Source organism: Phacochoerus africanus, chromosome 1 (assembly GCF_016906955.1).
Source record: "Phacochoerus africanus isolate WHEZ1 chromosome 1, ROS_Pafr_v1, whole genome shotgun sequence".
In the NCBI taxonomy this organism is placed as follows: Eukaryota; Metazoa; Chordata; class Mammalia; order Artiodactyla; family Suidae; genus Phacochoerus; species Phacochoerus africanus.
The window spans coordinates 28,379,700-28,400,010 of NC_062544.1; the positions used below are offsets into that span (position 1 = coordinate 28,379,700).

At 55.0% G+C, this 20,311-nt stretch overlaps 1 protein-coding gene across 4 annotated transcripts in view; it reads left to right on the top strand.

Annotated features, from left to right (window-relative positions):
* Window positions 1–1,091: 1,091 nt before the first annotated feature.
* Window positions 1,092–20,311, top strand: part of NEURL1B (neuralized E3 ubiquitin protein ligase 1B) — a 42,906-nt gene continuing 23,686 nt past the window's right edge. For all 4 annotated transcript variants that reach the window (XM_047789039.1, XM_047789183.1, XM_047789114.1 and 1 more), the window contains exon 1: window positions 1,092–1,276. In XM_047789039.1, coding sequence (XP_047644995.1) covers window positions 1,246–1,276 — 31 coding nt within the window. In that variant the 5' untranslated portion in view covers window positions 1,092–1,245. The remainder of the gene's footprint in view (window positions 1,277–20,311) is intronic.

Below are 20,311 nucleotides of genomic sequence, written 5' to 3' on the forward strand. Positions count from 1 at the left end.
GCCTCCTCCTGGGAAATTTGGGGCACCTGTTTTTCACTCTCTGAGCCTCAATCTGCCCATCTGTGAAGTGGAGATAATAACGTACTGCCTAAGGTCATAAGGGATACAAACGCATGGAAAGCAGAGTAGGAAAAATACCGGTTTGGAATCGGTTCTTCTTAGGCAAGTCATCACACCTCCTGAGCCTCAGGGTTCTGATCTGGAAAATGGTGCCCAGTGAGGGGAGGGAGGAGCAGACCTCATGCCCCAGCACAGGAAAGGTGCTGAGATATGGTAGGGTGAATTAATGAATGAGAAATGCCAATGACTTCCTCTGCCTGGGACATTCTCCCCAGCTCCTCCCATGCTGATTCTTTGCTGTCCATCAGGCAGAACTGACATGTCCCCAGGTTCTCCCTGAGCCCCACAGACACACCCCATCAGTCTCATCTTGTTTTATTTTCTTCCTGGCTTTGATAATTATATTATATGGTTTTAAATGCTTGTTATTTCTGTCTTCATGCCTTGTCTGTATCTGCAGTGCCCAGCGCTCAATATATAAATGAACGAATGCGTGAATTAATGAAGAAAGTTTCCCTCCTGCCAACCTTTGGAAACTGTCTAGGTTTCTCCTCCTGTAGGCACGAGATCCCACTCCCACCCCTGTCACCTTGGCTGGACTGTTTTCAAGCTCTTTACACTGTCGGACGTGACCTTGTGCCTCAGACCTCCTCACCTGCTTCCAGCCCTGCACCCCTGCACCCGCGTACAATTATGGCAGCGGCACGACAGCTTCGCCCCCTGGGGCCCAGCGCCTGGCACACAGTAGGCCTTCTCAAAATATTGGAATACATGACTGAAAGGCCAGCAGGCTGACGAGCCTGGCACCCTGAGGGCACCTAACTGCCCAGCGCGCCTTCCTGCCCCGGGCGCGGGAACAGCGAGGGCGGGACGCTCTGCCTTTCCCCTCCCGCCGCTTGGTGCAAACTTTCAAAAGATGCGGCGGCCACGGCCCCGCCCCTCTCCGTGCGATTGGAGGCCGCGGGAGGCGGGGGCGGAGCCGACGGACCCCGGGCTGGTGGCTCCGCCTCCTCCTCCAGCCGCCGCGGCTTCCCTCCCGGCACCCGCCCTAGCTGCCGCCTGCCGGCTCTCCTTGCAGCCGCGATGTCAAGGAGCCCGACCCCGGCCCGGGTCCCCGGCCCACGGCATAATTAGCCTCCGTGCACCCCGAGCGCGCCGCTGCCAACGCCGCACCCCGACGCAGCGATGGGCAACACGGTGCACAGGACTCTGCCAGGTACGCCGGGGAGCCCTGCCTAGGAGACGGGCGTTGGGATTCTCCTCTCCTTGGGGGACCCTCTGGGTGACTTCCGGAGAGCCACCCCGCCCCCGGTGTAGCCCTCGGCGCGCGACGGGCTGGAGTCTCCGGTTCCTCCCGGACTCCGGCTACGCGCGCGCGAAGCGGCTGGGCTTTGCGCTCCAGGAGGGCGGGTACCGCGTCCTGGTTACCTTGGGGACCCTCGTCCTCTTTCTCCTGGCTTTGGCCAGACGCGCGAAGGGGCTGTTGGGGCGATGCCGCGCGTCCCCTCGCCTTTGTTCCAGCCTGAAGCCGCTGACGAGGGAGCCCGGGGCGCTCTGGGTGTGCATGGAGACGGGTTCCGCAGGGCTTCCGACGGCCAGAAGCCGCCCGTTGTGCCGAGACTGCAGCGGCTGAGTGGGGGTTGCTCACAGGGGTTCCCAGCCGCCCAGCGCCCCCGCGGCACATGCTGCCTTGGTTTGACCATGTTCCTAAGCGAACCCCGGTTGCGCCCCCCTCTGGTGTCCGCTCAGCTGGGGGCTCTCTAGCCCCTCGCAGTAGGCAGTCGCCTCTGCAGAGCACATCGCCCCCTAGGTAACACCACCCCAGAATTTCCGGGGCCTGGAGTAAGGGGATTCAGAGCCGGGGGTGGGGGCAAAGGAGGCCTTGCTAGAAAATCCTTGGTAATTGTGGCTCGGAGGTTACATACCCCAGTGTTGAATGCTAAGAAGCTTCTCTTAAAGGTGTGTATCCCAATTTTATGATGAAGATATTGAAGCTCAGAGCAGGGGAAAAATGACACACCCAAGGTCACGCTGCTGGTTGTAGGGGAGGGGGATCTGGATTGAGACGGAGGTCTGTCTGCCCAGCCTCCTCCCTGACCCCAAGTCTTTAGAATGTCTTTATTTTGCTTTAAGTCTGGGTAGCATCCTTTAGGCAGAAAGTGGGAGACACATGCTTGAGGTTTTAGGAGAAGAGGGGCGTATCCCCCCCCCTCTGCTCTAACACTTCGGGATCACTAGCTCTCCCTTCTAGGAGAGCTATGTCCAAAAAAATATTATTGTATATCCAAAGATCATTATTTCTTCCTCTGGAAGGGATAGGAATGGATGGCGCCGAGCCTTGCATGCCCAAGGCCGGCTTATAGAAGAGGAGCCGCCTCCTTCCACGTTGTAAGTCCCTGGTCAGCTTCCCAGCCACTGCACACAGAATTCACCAAATTCTCAGAGAGGATCACCAGCTAGTCAGTGACAGAGGTGGGATTCGAACCCAGGCCTACTTCCCCCGGGGCTGGCCACACCTCCCCTGGCTAGGGCTATTGCCAGAATGAGGAGAACCCCACCAACCAGTCTGGAGGAGTCCAGGGATGTTGGTGAATAGAGCAGCAGAGAGATGTCCCACCAGCCACGAAGTCATGGGCCCCTTGGTAGGATTTCTTCCTTAAGAAATGTTTGTGCTCTTTTGGTTAAAAAAAAAAAAACCTCTTCTGCCACCTGTGGATCAGCCTTGGGGTGGATGAAGGGACAGACACACGCCAAGCGGGCTAAATATAGCTGGATATTTATGTAGTCTCCATCCCACTCGGCCCTCTCCCTGTGGACTGGGCCACCCTGGGCTGGGAGCCTGGGGTTAAGGTCGGTTACTCACTGCAGCAGCTAAGTGTGGAAAATTCAAACGCTGCTGGGGCTGAAGCTAGCATTGAGTCTGGGGAAGGAAACAAAACTGGAATGCCTGCCCCGCATCAGGCAGCAGGTGCCAAGAACACAAAGAACTGTTTATGGGTTTCTAACCTGCCCATCATTAGGTTTTCACACACACTGTGCCATTTGTTAACACCTCTGTGCTCAGTACGTGATGCTCCCCACACCCAGAATATCCTTTCATTGTCTGGTCCATCTTTCAAAACTCAACTCAGTTGTTACCTCCTCCAGGAAGCCCCCCCTGACCGCCCACACCCAATCCCATCCTTCCCTCTGCCTCCTTCTTAAGTCTCGCCCCATTCACCACTTTGCATTGTCATCACGCATCTCCATGACTCCCCTGGGGGCTACCTAAGGACAGAGCCCACATCTTGATCATCTCGTATCCCTAATTGCCCAGCCCAGAGCCTGGTGCCTGGCCAGGGCCCAGAAACTGGTGGTGGAGCTCACATGTTGCCTGCCTATTAGGCTGAAAGAACGAACGCTTGGCTCCATCTTGCCCTGTAGAAATCTTTGCGCTTTCGTTCCCAGGAAAAGGACACATGCGTGGGGGTCCTTCTACGGGACTTGAAATAGAGAGCTGGCATTTGCCGAGCACCTGGATTCCGTGCCAGGCTTCCTGCATCTGTGGCTTCATTTACATGCCAAGCACGCTTCTCCTTAAGGCTCCTGCACTTGCTGATCCTTCTGCCTGGAACCTTCTTCCCCCCAGACCTCCACATGGCTCCCCCAGCCTCCTGCAGGTCTCTGCTGTCATTGCTCCTGCCCCCAGCGCTCCCCACTCCCTCTCCCCTGCTTTTGTGGTTCTTCTTGGCATGGATCACCATGTGCCACCCTGCGTGTTTAGTGAGCTGTTTATCGTCTGTCTCCTCAGGATGGATTTTGTCTGTTTTATTCACTGCTGTATATTCAGCACTGGGAGCAGTGGACTAGGACATAGTAGATGTTTAGTAAATATTTGTTGCATAGGAATTCCCACTGTGGCTCAGCAGCTGAAGAACCCGACTAGTATCCACAAGGATGGGTGTTTGATCCCCAGTCTCTCGCAGTGGGTTAAGGATCTGGCATTGCCACAAGCTGCAGCATAGGTCGCAGACTCAGCTTAGATCCCAAGTGCCTGTGGCTGTGGTGTAGGCTGGCAGCTGCAGTTCTCATTCGACCCTTAGCCTGGGAACTTCCATATGCTGCGGGTGTGGCCTAAAAAGAAAAAAAAAATTTTTTTTAATTATTGCATGAATGAATTTAATTCTCCCAACAGCCCTGCAAGGCAGGGGTTATCCTCTCCACTTTACAGATAAGGAAACCAAAGCTCAAAGAGGGAAAATGACTCATCCCACCACACATGGCTCATCCAGTTGGCAGAACCACAACTGAAATTCCGGTTTACTTAGCTCCAAAGTCCTGCATTCTTTCCCTGACAGGCAGTACCCTCCCAACCCATGGTTCAGATACCATTTATTGGGCGCCCCATAGTACACCTGGCATGTTATTGTATACAATAAGGAAATGCCAAAGGAAAGGAATGCCCTTTAAAATCCACTAAGGGGAAGCTCCGGGTGGCCTTCGAAAAGGGCATCAGCAGATTTAGATCAGTGCCCTATAAACAAGTGTGCAGGGGTCAGCACAGGAACTCACCATGGCTAAGTGCCTACTGTGTGCATTACCCACTCCCTTTCTAGTCGCGGTTCAGTCCTGCAAAATAAGATACCATTCTGCACCATTTTATGGAGGAGGACACTGAGGCACAGAGAGGGTGAGACACCTGCCCGCAACTCACACAGCCTGTCTTATCCCTAATGCCGCTCTGTCCTTTCCTCTGAACTCCAGGAGCCTTAATCTGGGTTTTGAAAAGGCAAAAAAAAAAGGAAAGTGTAAACAGGTGGGGGGAGGGGAGGGCAGAATTCCAGCAGGGACAGGAAGGGGGGGGGGGACTCTCCCCGTTCTTTCGCCAGCACGTTTCGATCCTTTTCCTCAGCGTGCCTCTGGGGCTCACCCCTGGTTCTGGTTGGAGAAGAGGCTGAATTCAAACTGCTGGTTGGGTTTAATCATTAAGTCAGTCCATGCTTGACCAAGTCAACGGTCCTTGTCAGTGTTAGCGCAGTGAGCCTGGAGCTCTGGAATGAGGGAAGCGCATTGACCCTGCTCTGTGCCAATCCCTGAGTTAAGGGCTTGATCCACAGTGCCTATTTCAGATCCTCGGAACAAGGCTTTAGAGAGGCTATATTTATCCCCATTTTTCTGGGAGGTAGATGGAGGCTCAGGGCGGGGAAGAAAAAAGGCACACTGGTCTAGGGGGGAGAACCACCCTCCCTGCCCTAGATGGTCAGTCTGCCAATGCTGTGTCCAGACCAGAAGCACCTGCTGCTCTCAGGCCACTTAGAGGCTCCCCCTGCTGAGACCCTTTCTTTACTCGACCTGGATACGGAGCCGCGTGGGTGCTGGGCCTACGTGGGTCAGATCTGCTGCCCTCTGGCCGTGGGTAGTAATGCTCCCGCGGCCTGGCAGCCACTCTTTTCTCAGCTCTAGGAAGGACAGCAGCCTTTGTCACTCCCCTTACAGCCATCGCGGTGGCTGCCTAGATGAGCCAGCCAGTGACATTTTTCTCTCTCTGCACCATTTTTCCTCCTTTACACGGGACTTGCCCGCCTTATCTGGCCCCATCTGCCTCCCTCCCACCAGGTCAGGAAGAATCACTTTTATAGCCTCCCAGTGGAGCAAGGGGCCTGCGTCTGAGCCTCTCAAAGAGATAGCGGCTCCCTCAACAGCGCTGAAACCTACCAGGCTGTCAACACATGGCCAGCGAGGCCTAACTAGTCAAGGCTCCTAGGTGATGGCCTGTGAGGGTGCTGGGGGCTGAGGGCCTGGGGCTGGGGCGGGGTGGGGGAGGGGAAGGGAGCTTCTTCCTCACTTCCTCCGTGGAAGTGAGGAAGAAGCAATGGGTCTGGCCAGCTCATAGGAAACCTGAAGTTCCCCAAGGAGCCTGCAGAGCCAGAAGGAACTAGGGCCTCCCTCTGTTTTTACCCTCTTCCTGCTCCTACCTCAGCTCCCTTCTCTCTCTATCTCCCCCGGCAGCAAAGGAGGGAGCTCTGGGGCTATGGGGGTAGGGAAGTCTTCCTGGAGGAGGTGACATCTGAAGGAAAGCCCAACTGAATGTCTGCCCCCACTCAAACATACCCCCACTCAAATGTCATTTTTTTCTTTTTTTTCTTTTTTTTTTGCTTTTTAGGGTCGCACTTGCAGCATATGGAGGTTCCAAGGCTAGGGGTTGAATTGGAGCTAAGCTGCCATCCTACACCACAGCCACAGCAATGTCAGAACCAAGCCGTGTCTGTGACCTACACCACAGGCCACGGCAACACCGGATCCTTAACCCAATGAGTGAGGCCAGGGATCAAACCCGCAACCTCATGGTTCCTAGTCGGATTCATTTCTGCTGCACCATGACAGGAACTCTAAGTGTCATCTTTTTCTGTCTGCCTTTAGGTTCTTCTGTGGTTCAGTTGCCCCAGGCCACCCTGATCTCTGCTTAAGTGCCATGTGCCCAGGCTGGGGTGATTCTGGGGTATGCCCTGCCCTGCAGTTTCCTAAGAGTGCCTTTATCTGACATCTGTTGGGCATCTGTCATGTGCTGGCCCCGGGGTTCAGCCATGAATGGGATGGACAGCCACGGGCAGCCCCCGTGAGCCAGCCACTGGGGCAGGAGGGATCGGATGCTCTAGTAGAGCAGGTCACATGGTCGGGCATATCCGAGAGCATAAGGCGCTGCTACCCTGTGCCTCAGAGAGGGAGGGGCCGGTGCCCAATGCCCCAAACAAGGTCTGGCCACCTCTGCTGTGGGTCATGCACAACCAGCTTTTTTAAAAAATCTTTAATGGCATAGAAGAGAATAAAAGATAACATATTGAGTACATTCGCATAGTAAGAGCACTTTTGCCTCAGAAACTTGTGTTTCAGTGATGTGTGCGTGCACGCCTGTGGGTGTGTGGTGTGTCACAATGTCGAGTGCATTTCTCTCCCTGGGTCGCAGTGGTTAAGGGCTGTGGTGAGACCATGCACTGGTCCACAGCAGTTGGAGGTCTGGTGTCCGGGTCTAGACACACATCTTGGAGTCAAACTGCTTAGGTTGAAGTCTCAGAGGGGCCGTTTGCCAGTGGCGTGAAGTTGGGCAAGGACTTCCCTCCCTGGGCCTCGGTTTCCTCCCTGGAAGTGGGGGGATGGGAGCTCCCTGGTGGTTGGTGGGGGGGGGGGGGTGAGCATTAAATGGAATGGTGTGGGCAGAGGCTTGAGCACAATGCCCAGGGCTGTTGCTGTCATGGTTATTGTTGCCACCGTGGAAAGGCAAGGCCTCAAGCCTGCCCCTGGGGTCCCTGGACCAGGCCAGCTGACAGGTGCCCTTCTCTTCCTGCCTTGAAAGCCCTGCCCCAGGTGACCCCGAGCCTCGAGCCGCGGGGCTGGATTGGGAGGCATCCCTTTCATGGCGCTGACAGCAGTTCCCCAGGGTTCCTGGAGCCCGACCCAAGACACCTGATTTCTGATGAGAAGAATCTGCCTGGCGGGTTGCATCTTGCAGTTTGCATTGGCTCACCAGACGTCCAGTGCTAATGGGAGAAACTAACAAGGACAGGGCACTTATGGTAGGTGAGGGAGGTGAGAGCCCAGAGGAGGATGCCAGGAAGGCTTCCTGGAGGAGGTGCTGTCCAGCCAAGACTAAAAAGCAGAGAAATTAGGAGTTCCCATCGTGGCTCAGTGGTAATGAACCCAACTAGTATCCAGGAGGACTCGGGTTCAATCCCGGGCCTCACTCAGGGGGTTAAAGATCCGGCGTTGCTGTGAGCTGTGGTGTAGGTCGCAAACACAGCTCGGATCTGGTGTTGCTGTTGCTGTTGCTGTGGCGTAGGCCGGCAGCTGCAGCTCCGATTCAACCCCTGGCCTGGGAACTTCCATATGCCATGGGTGCGGCCCTAAAAAAAAAAAAAGAAAACAGAGAAGTCAGTCACAAAGCAATGGGTGTTCAAGGCAGAGCATTAGATGTGCAAAAGGCTGAGGGGAGGGGGAACAGGGGGTGTTGGGCAGAGGGAGGGGGAGCTACAGAGTTCTGGGGTCCCAGTACCAGTCGGGGTGGCAATAGGAGGTCAGGGTGCTGGGTGAGATCAGGTCAGAGGAAGAGGGGTTTCTCGCCAGCCAGCCTACAGTCAGGAGACATAGCTTTCTCAGAGGCCACACTCCCCGCCGGGATGCTGGGCTGTTTGCTGGGCTGGGCTGCAAAAGACTGCGCGGAACAGGCTGTTTAATCTTCCCCGCGAACAAGAAGAGTCAGCTCTGCCCTCTTTTGGACCAAAGAGCTGTCTGGACTTGGTGGTGCTCTCGGAGGGCTTAAAATAGCAGCCCAGAAGCCAGGTGTGTGGTGAGGAAGCAGAGGGGGGAGGAGGGGGCCCGCGTGTGGTAGGTCGTGAGCGCCCATCCGCGGGGGTAGAGCCGAGTGGTTGGAGCTGCGACACGCCCTCCCCATGCCAGGCCCTTTAAGCCATCAGGACAAGCCTTCCAGAAGTAGCCTCCCACTTCCCAGATGAGGAAACTGAGCTCAGAGAGGTCTTGAGACCTGCCTTGGGTCAGGTGGCGAGGAAGGGACAGAGCAGAATGTCACCCCCCACCTGCCCAGCCCCCCAGCCCCTTCCCGCATCATCATGGGCGGCTGCCTCCTGGGACCTCTTGATGCTGCTGCCCTTTGTCCCTGTCCTGAGCTCCTGAGTCCCCCTCCCCACAAGCTGTCCTTCCTGCAGGCATAGCTTCTTACCATCCGTGTCCTGGGAGGCTGCATCACCTCTGTCCCCAGCTGCCAGCATGAAACTGCCCGAGGAAAAGGTCCATCTCCCAACCCCATCCATCACAACCCAGGCCTGGAGACTTTAAAAAGATGGAGGTGGCTTCCCGGAATCCTGCCCTGAGGAGAGGGGTGAACGGGAGCTCCACACCCCTTCCTTCTGTCCGACTAGGGCTCCCGATGTGTCTGCCTAGTCAAAAATAATGGCCCTTGCTTGGCCACCCCCTGTCCCTATTGGCAGGTGTCATCTTGTACCTACATCCTTTCCCTTGAGCCCAGGTGTTTGCAGGCTTATTCCCCACCCCCGCCACCCCCCAGAGCTCCAGGCAGCCCCTTCCGGTCTACTGGCAAGAGCAAGGGGCCAGGCTGAGAACGCTTTGTTGCCCTGCACCCAGGCTTGCCTGCAGACCCGGAGCATCCTGTCCCCCTGCTGTGCTGTCATTATTAGCAGAGTTGGTCATAGCACGACGGGCTGGGGTCCTCCATCCTTCGGTCTGAGTCTCGACACTGCCCCTTATTATCCAGACAAACAGCTTGACCTGTCTAAGCTGTGATTCCCTTTTCTGCAGGAAGGAGATAATGATGCTCCCGTAAAGCATCTGACAGATAGTGGGGGCTCACAGGGGGCACCTCTGAGGATTATGTGCTCCCGAGGCAAACAAGCCCCTGCTGAGCCTGGCACTCCCAAGGGAGACAGACACAAAAGAATAATAATAACCAGGAGCTAGTATCTCACAGCCAATCTGTGCCAGACACCGTTCTCAGTGGGTACCTGCATTTAGCCCTCAGGACAAGCCCTGTGAGAGAACTACTATTTTTAGTCCCATATAACTGTTGAGAGAACAGAGAGGGAAAATAACTTGCCTAAGGGCACACAGCTCGGGTAGTCCAACAGGATTCCCACTACAAGGAAGGGATATCGGTGCGGGATGGATGACTGGGAGGGAGGGCATTTCACATTCGCCCTGGAGGCCTTCATAGTATTGAGCAGAAACCCGTGAGCATTTAGACGTGTCTGGCAGATTTGTTTTCAGTTGCTCACCTGCTTCTGAGGTTGTCAGTCTCACATCCCCCTCTAGGCATGGCAGGGCGGGGGGCACTCTCCAAGCGGCTTATGGGTTCACTGTGTCAGCCCGAGCTGATCGTCCCCAAGTCTGATATGTAAATCTCCAACCTCCTTTCAAAGCCGGCTGGGGGACGGCTGATGTCCTGAGGGTTTTCTGAAGAGCACATCAAGGGCCAGGTCAGCCCCAGCGGCCAAGGCCCCCCAGCAACCTACCCTGGGGACCCCTGGAACCTGAGAGCTGCCTTCAGATCTATGAGGCAGGGGAGCTGACTTGATGGGGAAGGGCACTGCGGAGCAAGCACAGACTTGATCAGATGTGTGTGGACATCATGCGAGACTTCGATTCAGTCAAAGGAAGAGCTTTCTAACTGTGGAAGCTAGCCAGAAGTGGAATGAGGGCAGGGGGAGGGGAGCAAGTGCCTTTGGCTGGAGTGGCACTAGTATTTAGCCCAATTTGGGATTTGACATGGACTTTGTAGAGGCAACTAGAGCATCAGATGGATCTGGGAGGACTTGTCCATGAAGGTGCCTTTTTTGTTTGTTTGTTTAGGGCCACACCGCAGCATATGGAAGTTCCCAGGCTAGGGGTTGAATCGGAGCTGCAGCTGCCAGCCTACACCACAGCCACAGCAATGCCCAATGTGAGCCTCGTCTGTGACCTACTCCACAGCTCATGGCAACGCCGGATCCTTAACCCACTGAGCGAGGCCAGGGATGAAAGCTGCGTGCTTGTGGATGCAGGTCAGGTTCGTCACCACTGAGCCACAACGGCAACTCCTCAAGGTGCTTTTGACCCTGGGATCTTAGAGGAAGTGCTAGAAAGTGCTTATCTGCTGAACCCCTCAAGAACCCTTCGTAATCTTTCACTCGTATAATCCCCCTGCCAGTTCTGCATGCTGGGAGCTTTTAGCCTCATTTTATAGATCAGGAAACTATCGATCAGGCTGAGAAAGGTAAAGCCACCTACCCCCTCTTGCGTCTGTTTCCTCGCCCGTGACCTCCCAGCCTCAGCACTTTTTCACACGTGGCAGCAGGCCCTTCTGAGTGGGCTTCGGACCAGCCATTCTTAGACGTTCCTCCCCTTTTCCTCTCAGTCCTTCTCCTTCGTTCTTCTTGTTAGCAGGACTCAGGGCAGCTCAGAGCTGGCCTCTTGCCTCCCCTCTGGGCAGACGGGGGAAAGTTCTTTAATGAGTAAGCCAAGTGGGGCTATGGTGGGGCTGGGGGGTGTCTGGGGCAGTACCAGCAGTTGGCAGAATGCCCGTGGCCATTAACAAGCGTGTTCTGTTTACCTCCTCAACGTGACACAATGTTCGTATCGCAATTACATCCCTTAGACACACGTTCCCTTTCCTTTTCCCCAAGGAGGATGGGTTTTTGAGATGGGTGGGCACACGCCTGCCCCGGGTCTCCAAAGCCGGGTCTGCCTGGTAACTTTCCACTCTGCAGGGGCTGATCTTCACCCCCCAGAGGAGCTTCGCTTCCCCTCAAGGTTCTGGGTGATTCAAGGGCAGGAGCAGGGAGAACGGAATTTCCCCGTCTCTGGGGATGGTGCAGGCTTCATCCCCACAGACAGGTCACTCAGGGGCTCTGTCTCCAGGACCAAAGCATGCTCAGAATCACCACGCCCCGCCTCTCATTCGACCGATCGGGACACTGAGGACCAGAGCCTCGTGAAAGGGCACACAGATTACAGATGGGGGTCTTTGGCTGAATCCCAAGAGAGGTGGTGGAACGAGAGCCCTGGTTTTGGAGGCAGTCTTGTATTCAAATCTCACTTCTAAATCTAAGCTGTGTGACCCTGGGCAAGTCACTTCCCCTCTCTGAACCTTCAGTTCTCGTCTGTAGGTAGGATGGGGATAATGATGGTACCTCCCTCTTGGGGTTGTGATGAGGAATAAATAGGAGGCTTCATGAGAAGTCTGAGCCAACTTAAGACGGGGACTCCATAAAGGGACGTGTCTCACCCTCTTTGCCAGAGGCGACTTTGCATTCCTTAAAGGCAAGTGATCTGTGCTCTTGCAATTGATGAAGGCGAGAGGAGCAGTAGGACCAAAGAGTCCTGTTGGGTTGTACCTCTCAAGTCCCTGGGATAGATTCCTAAGGCAACTGCTGGCTGGCTAGGGAAGCTATTCCCCAGAACGGTCAAGAGCATGCGTGGCCTTCGGATTCAGATCTAAGTGGGATCCTCACCCAGCTGTTTGCCTGCATCATGACCTTGGACCAGCCCCTTCTCATCTATGCCTGCTGTCCTCATCTGGGAAATGGGTTCATACGGCTCTAGAGAGACCCTCATAAGCCAACAGCTCTCAGGTCATCAGAGCTTAGGATGTACGGAAAGGAGATGCTTCTTAGGGCTCCTGAGTTTGCATTTCCAATATGTATCCTTTACCTCGGATCAGGGGGCAGAAGTCCACACAGGCTTTCCGCAGGCATCCTCAGACTACGCTTACCAGCTCTCGCGAGAACTCAGGCAATTGGAGGCCAAGTTGACAGAGGCAAGGGAAAGAGAAAGCTAGATCTTTGGAGAAGGAAGCAGAGTGGAAGGGACATCCTTGAGTCACTTCTCTGTGGGCTTCAAAGCCAAATGTGGCAGGGAAGGAAGGACTCAACCTTCGTTGAGGACCTACTGTGTGCCAAGCATCATGCCCTGTTCCTTCCCTGTAGGGATAACTTCTTTGCTTTACCTGAGCACCCATAGCATCTTCTTCCTAGCATGGGGGGCCCAGGCTGGTATGGGTTCTAATGCTAAGCCCACCACTTCCTGGCTGTGTGACCTGGGGCAGCTCTCCCAGCCTCTCTGAGCCTCTCTTCCTGGATAGCAGTTGCCTCCTTCAGCACTGTCAGGAGGATCACAGGAAGTCCGGTGGGGGTTGCCAGGCCCAGACTTTATACCACTACCACTCCTTCCCCAGGAGGAGATCTGCCTCTCTGAACATGCCCCGCCTCCAATTCCCTTTTCAGAACTTGGAGACGTTAGGCCCTGGGGCTCCATCTGCCCCCACCCCACTGTAATCTGTCACCGCTTTCCCTTTTTAGATGTTGCTTATTGTTCATCCCAAGTTCTGCCAACCCGTGGCCTTTGAGTTGCTCAAAACAGGCTGATTGATGACATCCATTCCCACCCCAGCCCCTCCCTGAAACCAAGCCAGGGCCTCACCCCACGACTTTCTCAGGAGGTGGCTGAAGCATCTTGTACATAGACTAGTTTTTTTTTTGTTGTTCTTTGTTTTTTTCTTGCAGATCAAGGGATAAGGAAGAGACTTTGGGGAGGAGGAAGGCATAAATTAGGAAGGATGCAAGCTTCAGGGTCAGAAAGGACCAGATTCAAAAATCTAGTCTGCTTACTACCCTCATAGGCTGGGCGGCCTCTGGCCAGGATGTCTGCCTCTCTGGGCCTCAGTTTCCTTGTGTGGAAGCCACCTGATAGGGTGTGGTCATGAGTGAATGGGCCGCGTGATGAGCCCCTGGCACACACTGAAAGTGCCACAGAGGTGGGCTCCCACTCTTTGGGGCCAGCAAGCACTGCCCAGTCCTAGGGCTTGGGAAGAACGTTTCCTCAGTTCCAGAAGCAAGGGCAGCAATGTTCAAAGTGAATTTCCAGCACAGCTTTTGATCCTGAAAAGCAGGGCCCGTGGATCTCTTGTTCCAAAAAGTCGGGACAGGGGCCCTTGCAGGTGCCCGCCTGGGGCCGAGGTTAGTGAACAGCCAGGCTTCTGGGCACCACCCAGGCTGGGGGAGTGGCTGCTCTTAGGACAAAGAGAAGGAGAAAACTGGCCGATCAGCTGGTTTATCAGCAGGCAGCTGCCACAAGCTGCCTGGAAGGAGAGGCAGGTGCCAAAGGGCAGGGCTGTGCCAGCCGTTGGAAGCAACGTTCGAAACCTGGGCTGGTTTTCCCACTCCTGCTAGGCTGGCTCATTTCGATAGGCAGGGACAAGAGGAACGGGCAGTTTCTTTGGGAAGACCCAGGCTGCGACTCTCATTCTTCAGAGCAATGACTCCTCAGGGCTTCCTTCTTGAGGACCTTAACTTCCTCTGCTCAGCCTTTAAGACCCTTTGTGCAAGTTCCCGTAGTGGCGCATCAGGTTACAAATCCGACTAGCATCCATGAAGACATGGGTTCGATCCCTGGCCTCGCTCAGTGGGTTAAGGAGCCGGCACTGCCATGATCTGTTGTCTAGGTCACAGATGCGGCTTGGATCTGGCGTGGCTGTGGTGTAGGCCGGCAGCTACAACTCCGATTGGACCCCTAGCCTGGGAAACTCTATATGCCGCAGGTGCGGTCCTAAAAAGAAAAAAAAGAAAAGACCCTTTGTTATGCAGCTCCTGAGTCCCTCTGCAACCTCCCCTCTCCCTGGTACACTAGTCCCGGCAGTTCCCCAAGAGCACTGAGCTCGTTCACGCCTCCGGGCCTTTGCCTATGCTCTTCCCCCTGCTTGAAACACAGTTCCCCATCCTTTATCATCTGCCCCCCTGCCCAGCCACATCTTCCTCCGAATGCAGAGGGGCCCCTCTGAGAGGCACCCCAGGGTCCCCCCTCCCTGCTGACCACCCTGGGCAGTCACGGTGTCTGTGTCCAGCCCCACTCCTGGTCTCCTAGCTCCAGAGGCAGGGACCGTGTGTGACTCTGCAGCCAGCACAGTGCTGGCACTGAGCAGATGCCTCGTGAATGTTAGATGAGGGAGCAAGGGATGTGCTCGAGAAGGAATGAGGGCACATCCCCCCACACACCCGCTGCAGCAGTGGGGCCCTAACCCCGGGAGCCGGCACCTTTGAAGTTGGAGTTTCCTGGGTCCCTTTATCAAAAAGAGGGGCCCAGCAGAGGGTCGGAGCCAGGTTGGGAATCCCGACTCTGTGGAACACACTCGGAGGGAGCATCGCCATGACCTCAGCCCCTGGGAACTCGGTGCATCATCCGAACCCACTTGAGCCAAGAGGGCTGCCACTTAGGCCTGGAAGGAGTGGGCTTTTCTCCCAACGAGCAGTGTCGCGTGACCTCCCCCCCACCCCACCCCGTCCCGGGCCCCACCCCCGGGGGCTCCTCACAGCTGTTGACAGGAGCCGTGGGCCTTCCCAGCCGCGCTGCCGCTGCCCGGGATTCTGTTTGCAAAGAATAGGAGCGGGGAGGAGCAGGGTGGCGGTTTCCAGCGTGCGCTGGCCCCTTTCCATCCTGGGTGCCGGCCGCCCAGGCCTCTGAAACAGAGATCAAAATCCCTAGGCTGGCGCCTGTCTCCTGGGTGCATGTCACTGCCCTGTTTGGCAGAGGTGAGGGAGGGTTGGTTATTTTGTTTCTAGCCCGCTTTCAAACCTACCAATAGAAAAGGTGCTCTCTGTTGCCAAAGGAGACTGATATCCTCGCCCTGCTTCGGGTGGCGGGCAGCCCTGCCAAATGCCAGCCTCGCCTTTTCCTCTCTAGAGCACACAACACGTACACATAGGCACGCAGGTGCACCCCACTTCTTCCTGCCATTGCCGCTTGAACTAGAGACTTCTTCCTGGAGGCCCCAACATCTGGGACTGGATGTTGGGTGGGTGCAGAAGCCCCTGATGGTGTACTTCGAATCGTGCCTGTGGAATGTGAGTGTGTTTCAGGGGAGAGAGGCTGGTACAGCTCTCATAACACTTAGCGAGACCCATGCCCCCCACCCCCAAAGGCCACAGCTGGGGCCTTGGAGAGGGGTTGGGGGGTGCGGGTGGGGGGAAGGGCCGAGCCTGGCCCTTTCCTGCCACCACCACCCAGCTGTGCTGCCTTGGTTTCCTTATCTGGAAAATGAAGGTGGGGAGTTCCCATCGTGGCTCAGTGGAAATGAATCTGACTAGCATCCATGAAGATGCAGGTTCGATCCCTGGTCTTGCTCAGTGAGTTAAGGATCCGGTGTTGCCATGAGCTGTGGTGTGGGTTGCAAACGTGGCTTGGATCTGGTGTTGCTGTGCCTGTAGCGCAGGCCAGCGGCTACAGCTCTGATTCGACCCCTCCCCTGGGAATAAAGCAAAGGCCCGAGCCGGCAGGCGACCAGGGCTCAGTAAAAGGCCAGTTAAATCCTCTGCTGAGAGGGAGGGGACAGAATAGGCTGTCCTGGCAGTTGGCAATTCCCTTTCCCGGTGGAGCGGAATTTGCTGAAAATTTCAGCCAGGATGCCATCTGCTGAATGCCAACACGCTGGGGGCCATCATCTCGGCGGCCAGAGAAACCCGAGCTGTTGCTTCCTGCCATCCTCCTGGCAGTAAATGCCATTTCCTTGGGCTCTTTTTAGATCAAAGGAAAGGCTGGGCTGGGGCGATGAGCGGGCATCATTCAGGGGGTGGTACAGTGCACATTTGAGACTTTGCTAGGATGGCTTAAAAATAGGTCTCTGTCCTTGGACACATAGGGAAAGCGATCCTGGCATCTTCAAGAGGACTTTCTTGGCCAAGGTCGCCAGCCCCCCATGGGAGAACTGTTGCAGGATGTAGTCCCCAGACCCATAAATAAAAAAAAGAAATAAACCTTTTCTCATCAAAGGAACTAAATAAGGTAGCTAAAGAGAAGGGCCAAGGGTTCAATGAACACCTGCTATGTGCCTCACGCCGTACCTGACACATTGGCCTCATTCGTCTTCACAGCAATCACGCAGGGTGGACATGACTCTTACTAGTTTTCTAGGTCTGGTTGGGAGGCCCAGAGAAGTTAGGCAGGTACTGCAAGATCACACAGCTATGAATTGACAAAACCAGAACTTGAACCCTCATCTGTCTGGCTCCAAGCCTCGTCTCTTTTTAACCCCCTCTCAAACTGAGATTTAGAAAATAAAAGCCTGGGAGTTCTCGTTGTGGCTCAGTGGGTTAAGAACCTGACTAGTATCCATGAGGATTTGGATTCCATCCCTGGCCTTGCTCAGTGGGTCAGGGATCTGGTGTTGCTGCCGGCTGAGGCGTAGGTTGCAGATGTGGCTCGGATCTGGTGTTGCCGTGGCCATGGTGTAGGCCGGCAGCTGCAGCTCCGCTTTGAGCCCTAGCCTGGGCACTTCCATGTGTTGCAGGTGCAGCCCTAAAAAGACAAGAAAAGAATCAGAAAAGAAAAGCATAGGAGAGATGGAGTGATATTCCCCGTAGGAATAGCCAGCCCTGGAACAGCTCTGAGGCCCCCTGCCTTCCGAAGGACTAGCCCAAGGCTGGCAGTGGCGACATTTGTTTAGCCAGAACAGAGTTCCGTCCTCCCTAACTACCCACAGCTACTCCTCACCCACACCCTAAAATTTCTGCTCAGACATTTTCGAGTTGAGGCATTGCTTCCTTGACTAAACGCTGGGAGGACCCTCCCCTCTGGTCTAAGCGGGGGCTGCTCAGCCTTTGGATAATCACCGGGGGTGGGCCAGGACAGTCCCCACCCTCCTAGGCACGGGAAGGACCTGCAGAGGACTCCCCTTGGTCCCCACCTCCCCCTTCCTTGTTCTTTGGGTTCTTGGGCCCCTCACTGGCCGGAGGCAGCCCCCACATAAGGCTTTGCATGAGAGAAAGGTCTGGTCCCTGGCGTGTGGGGACCTCTTTGCAGCCCGAGGTTTTCTCAGGCACAGGGTGTCCATCTGAATCTAGTTCTGGCCCCAGCATCCAGGAACCTCTGTGCCTGTGGACTCAGCCATTTGGGGGAACAGCTGACATGATCACCAGGAGGGGAACGGCAGGGGACATTTTGGCCCTCGGTGGAATATTCTGCAGCCGCGCATCATAAGCACAGTGAATACTCAGGAGCCACGTGGGGAGAAATGCTTTTTTGTGTCCTGTTGAGCTGGGAAAGAAAAGGCAGGAAGCACAATTGAATGTGTGCTCTGATTGCAATGCGGCTAGAAAAGGGACTCAGGGCTACTTCGCGCTTAGTCCTTCTCTGCTACTTCGGGAAGAAAGTGGAAACAGGAGGAAAGAGCCCTGGTCTGGGGTCAGCCAGAGCTGGGTTTCCATCACCCTGTAGCTGCAGGAAGTGTGCTTTTTCCTGGAAAATAGAGGAAATCATCCTGTAAGTGAAGATTTGTTTAGAGAATTAACTGTAACCATGAACCGAAAACATCCGCAGAAGACATGGCACCTGGCTGAGGGCCAGGGGGCCATGAGAAATGTCATGCAAGCGAAAGTGTGAATGTGGGGAAATGGGGTGGATTTTTCTCCTTCTTCTCAAACGTCCTGTACTGCGGCCACAGTGTCTATTGCAGTAATTGAAATGACAAATTTCAGGTTTTCCACTGGCATCTGCAAGCTTGGATGTTCTGTGGAGGCCTCTGGAGTCCATGGCCAAGGTCGTCTGTTTCATGGAGCAGTCACTTGCCCTGAGCTGAGCTAAAAGCAGACGCTGGGGTCCAATTGCCTCTTGTTGTTCTTTTAACTGTTTTCCATGTGCGTAAATAGCACATCCTCTTAGAAGCTTTTTCACTCTGCTTTTCTTTATCTCACATCAGGACTCTCGCCTCAGAGGAGGTTTAAAAAGAGGGTTGGATCATATAGTCTGGATAACAAATACGTAAACTTCGCTTTCCTTGGCTGCCTTTTATCCTAACATATAGCTGGTTTCGCAGGCAACTTACTCTTACAGTAACAAAGCAGGGAGTTCCTGTCGTGGCACAGCGGAAATGAATCCAACTAGGAACCATGAGGTCAGGGGTTTGATCCCTGGCCTTGCTCAGGGAGTTAAGGATCCAGGGTTGTCGTGAGCTGTGGTGTAGGTTGCAGACGCAGCTTGGATCCAGCGTGGCTGTGCCTCTGGCGTAGGCCGGCAGCTACAGCTCTGACTCGACCCTTAGCCTGGGAGCCTCAATATGCCTCTGGTATGGCCCTAAGAGACAAAAAAAAAAAAAAAAAAAAAAAAGAAAGAAAGAAAAAGAAAAAAGAAAAAGGCAGTATTTCTCCCCACACCAGCCTTCACTGAAATCACCAGGCCACGCTGAAGGAACATTTGCTTAGGATTCCCAAGCCAGTTTTGTGAAGAAACTCTCTGATGGGGAGATAAGGTTGGACAAACAACAGAGATGGGAGGGGAGATAAAAAATAATCGAATAAGGGTGGCTTGTGGTCTTTGGTGCTCAGAAGGGCTTTTGATCTGTGGTCCTATTTAATGTTTCCTGGAGGGTTTGCCAGCTGCAGGGACCTTGGAGAGAACCCGGCCTTTTGGACACGGGAGGGAGCTGCCACCCAGAGCCGGGTGGCTGGTACAGGGCCCTAGCGTGGGGAGAACGCGGGTCTGCCGTCCTGGGCAGCCTCTCCTGATGGTTTACACCCGGATGGCATCTCCCCCACTCGTTTGATTTTTGTCCTGCTAGTTTTGCTCTCCAGGGAGCCCTTGCTCATATCTTTGCGGTTCCGGAGATGGCCCGCAGCCTGGCTCGGCCGGAAGCCCCTCGTGGCTCCCTCTCCCCTACGCTGTGCGTGCTGAGCCTCTCGGGCTGGCATTCAGGGCCTTCCGGTCTAGTCCCTGTGACATCAGCAGCAGCCCCCTCGTCCCTCACCCCTGTGAGACAGTGGCTGCCCAAGCTCAGACGCCCTCTGCCACACCTGCCATGGTCATTTCTCTCCCCAAGTCCAGCTTCCCACACCTCTGCCCCTAGTGTTCCCTCTGCCTGGAGTGTCCCCTCTCCTGCCTGAAGACCTGACTCTGTGGGCATCCCTCCCCACCCCCCAGCCTCTAATTGAGTCTGGGGTCTCCTCTGGGTCTAATAGCCACCCCCCCACCCCCCGCTGATGGCTAATCGGGTCTTTGCTGGTGTTGTTGGTCCGTGTAGTTGATGTTGTCCATCTGTGTGTCTTCTCCACGGAGAGGCTCAGATCGCCACAAGGGCAGGACTGTAGGATCCCCTGTGGACCCTCAGTGCTTCGCGCCAGCAGATGCATCTGCAGGAAAGATGGATGGATGGACAGATGGATGCGTGGATGGACAGATGGATACATGGATGGGTGAACAAATGAATGGATGGATGGATGCAGGATGGATGGACAGATGGATACTGGGACGGATGGATGGATGAATGATAAATGGATGGATGGATGGCTAAAGAATGGAGTGCACATTTTGCCGGATGCCTTCCAACAGCCCAGTGCAGGGCAGGCCCCCCTCTCCTACATCAGGGGTCCCTTCTTTCATCCTGTGTTGATTCCTACAGGGCAGAGAGAACATAGTGAAATAACTAAAATGGCGGGATGGAGGCCCCCCAGACCTGGCTTCATTTGCAGCGCCGCCTTTAGCCAAGCCAGCTGTGTGACTTTGGACAAGTCACTCAACCTCTCTGAAACGCTGTCTTCATTTGCGAGTTGGGGACGATAGTAGTCCTATCTCAAAGGGTTATTATAAGGAGTAAATGAGGTCCTGCCTGGCAAGTAACCAGGCCAGCGTTGGCGTCCCATACCCTGTTCCTGATGCATGATGACTATCATTCAGGATGGTTTTGTATCGCAAATCTAGCCCAACCTGGCTTATAAGCAGACGAGGGCTC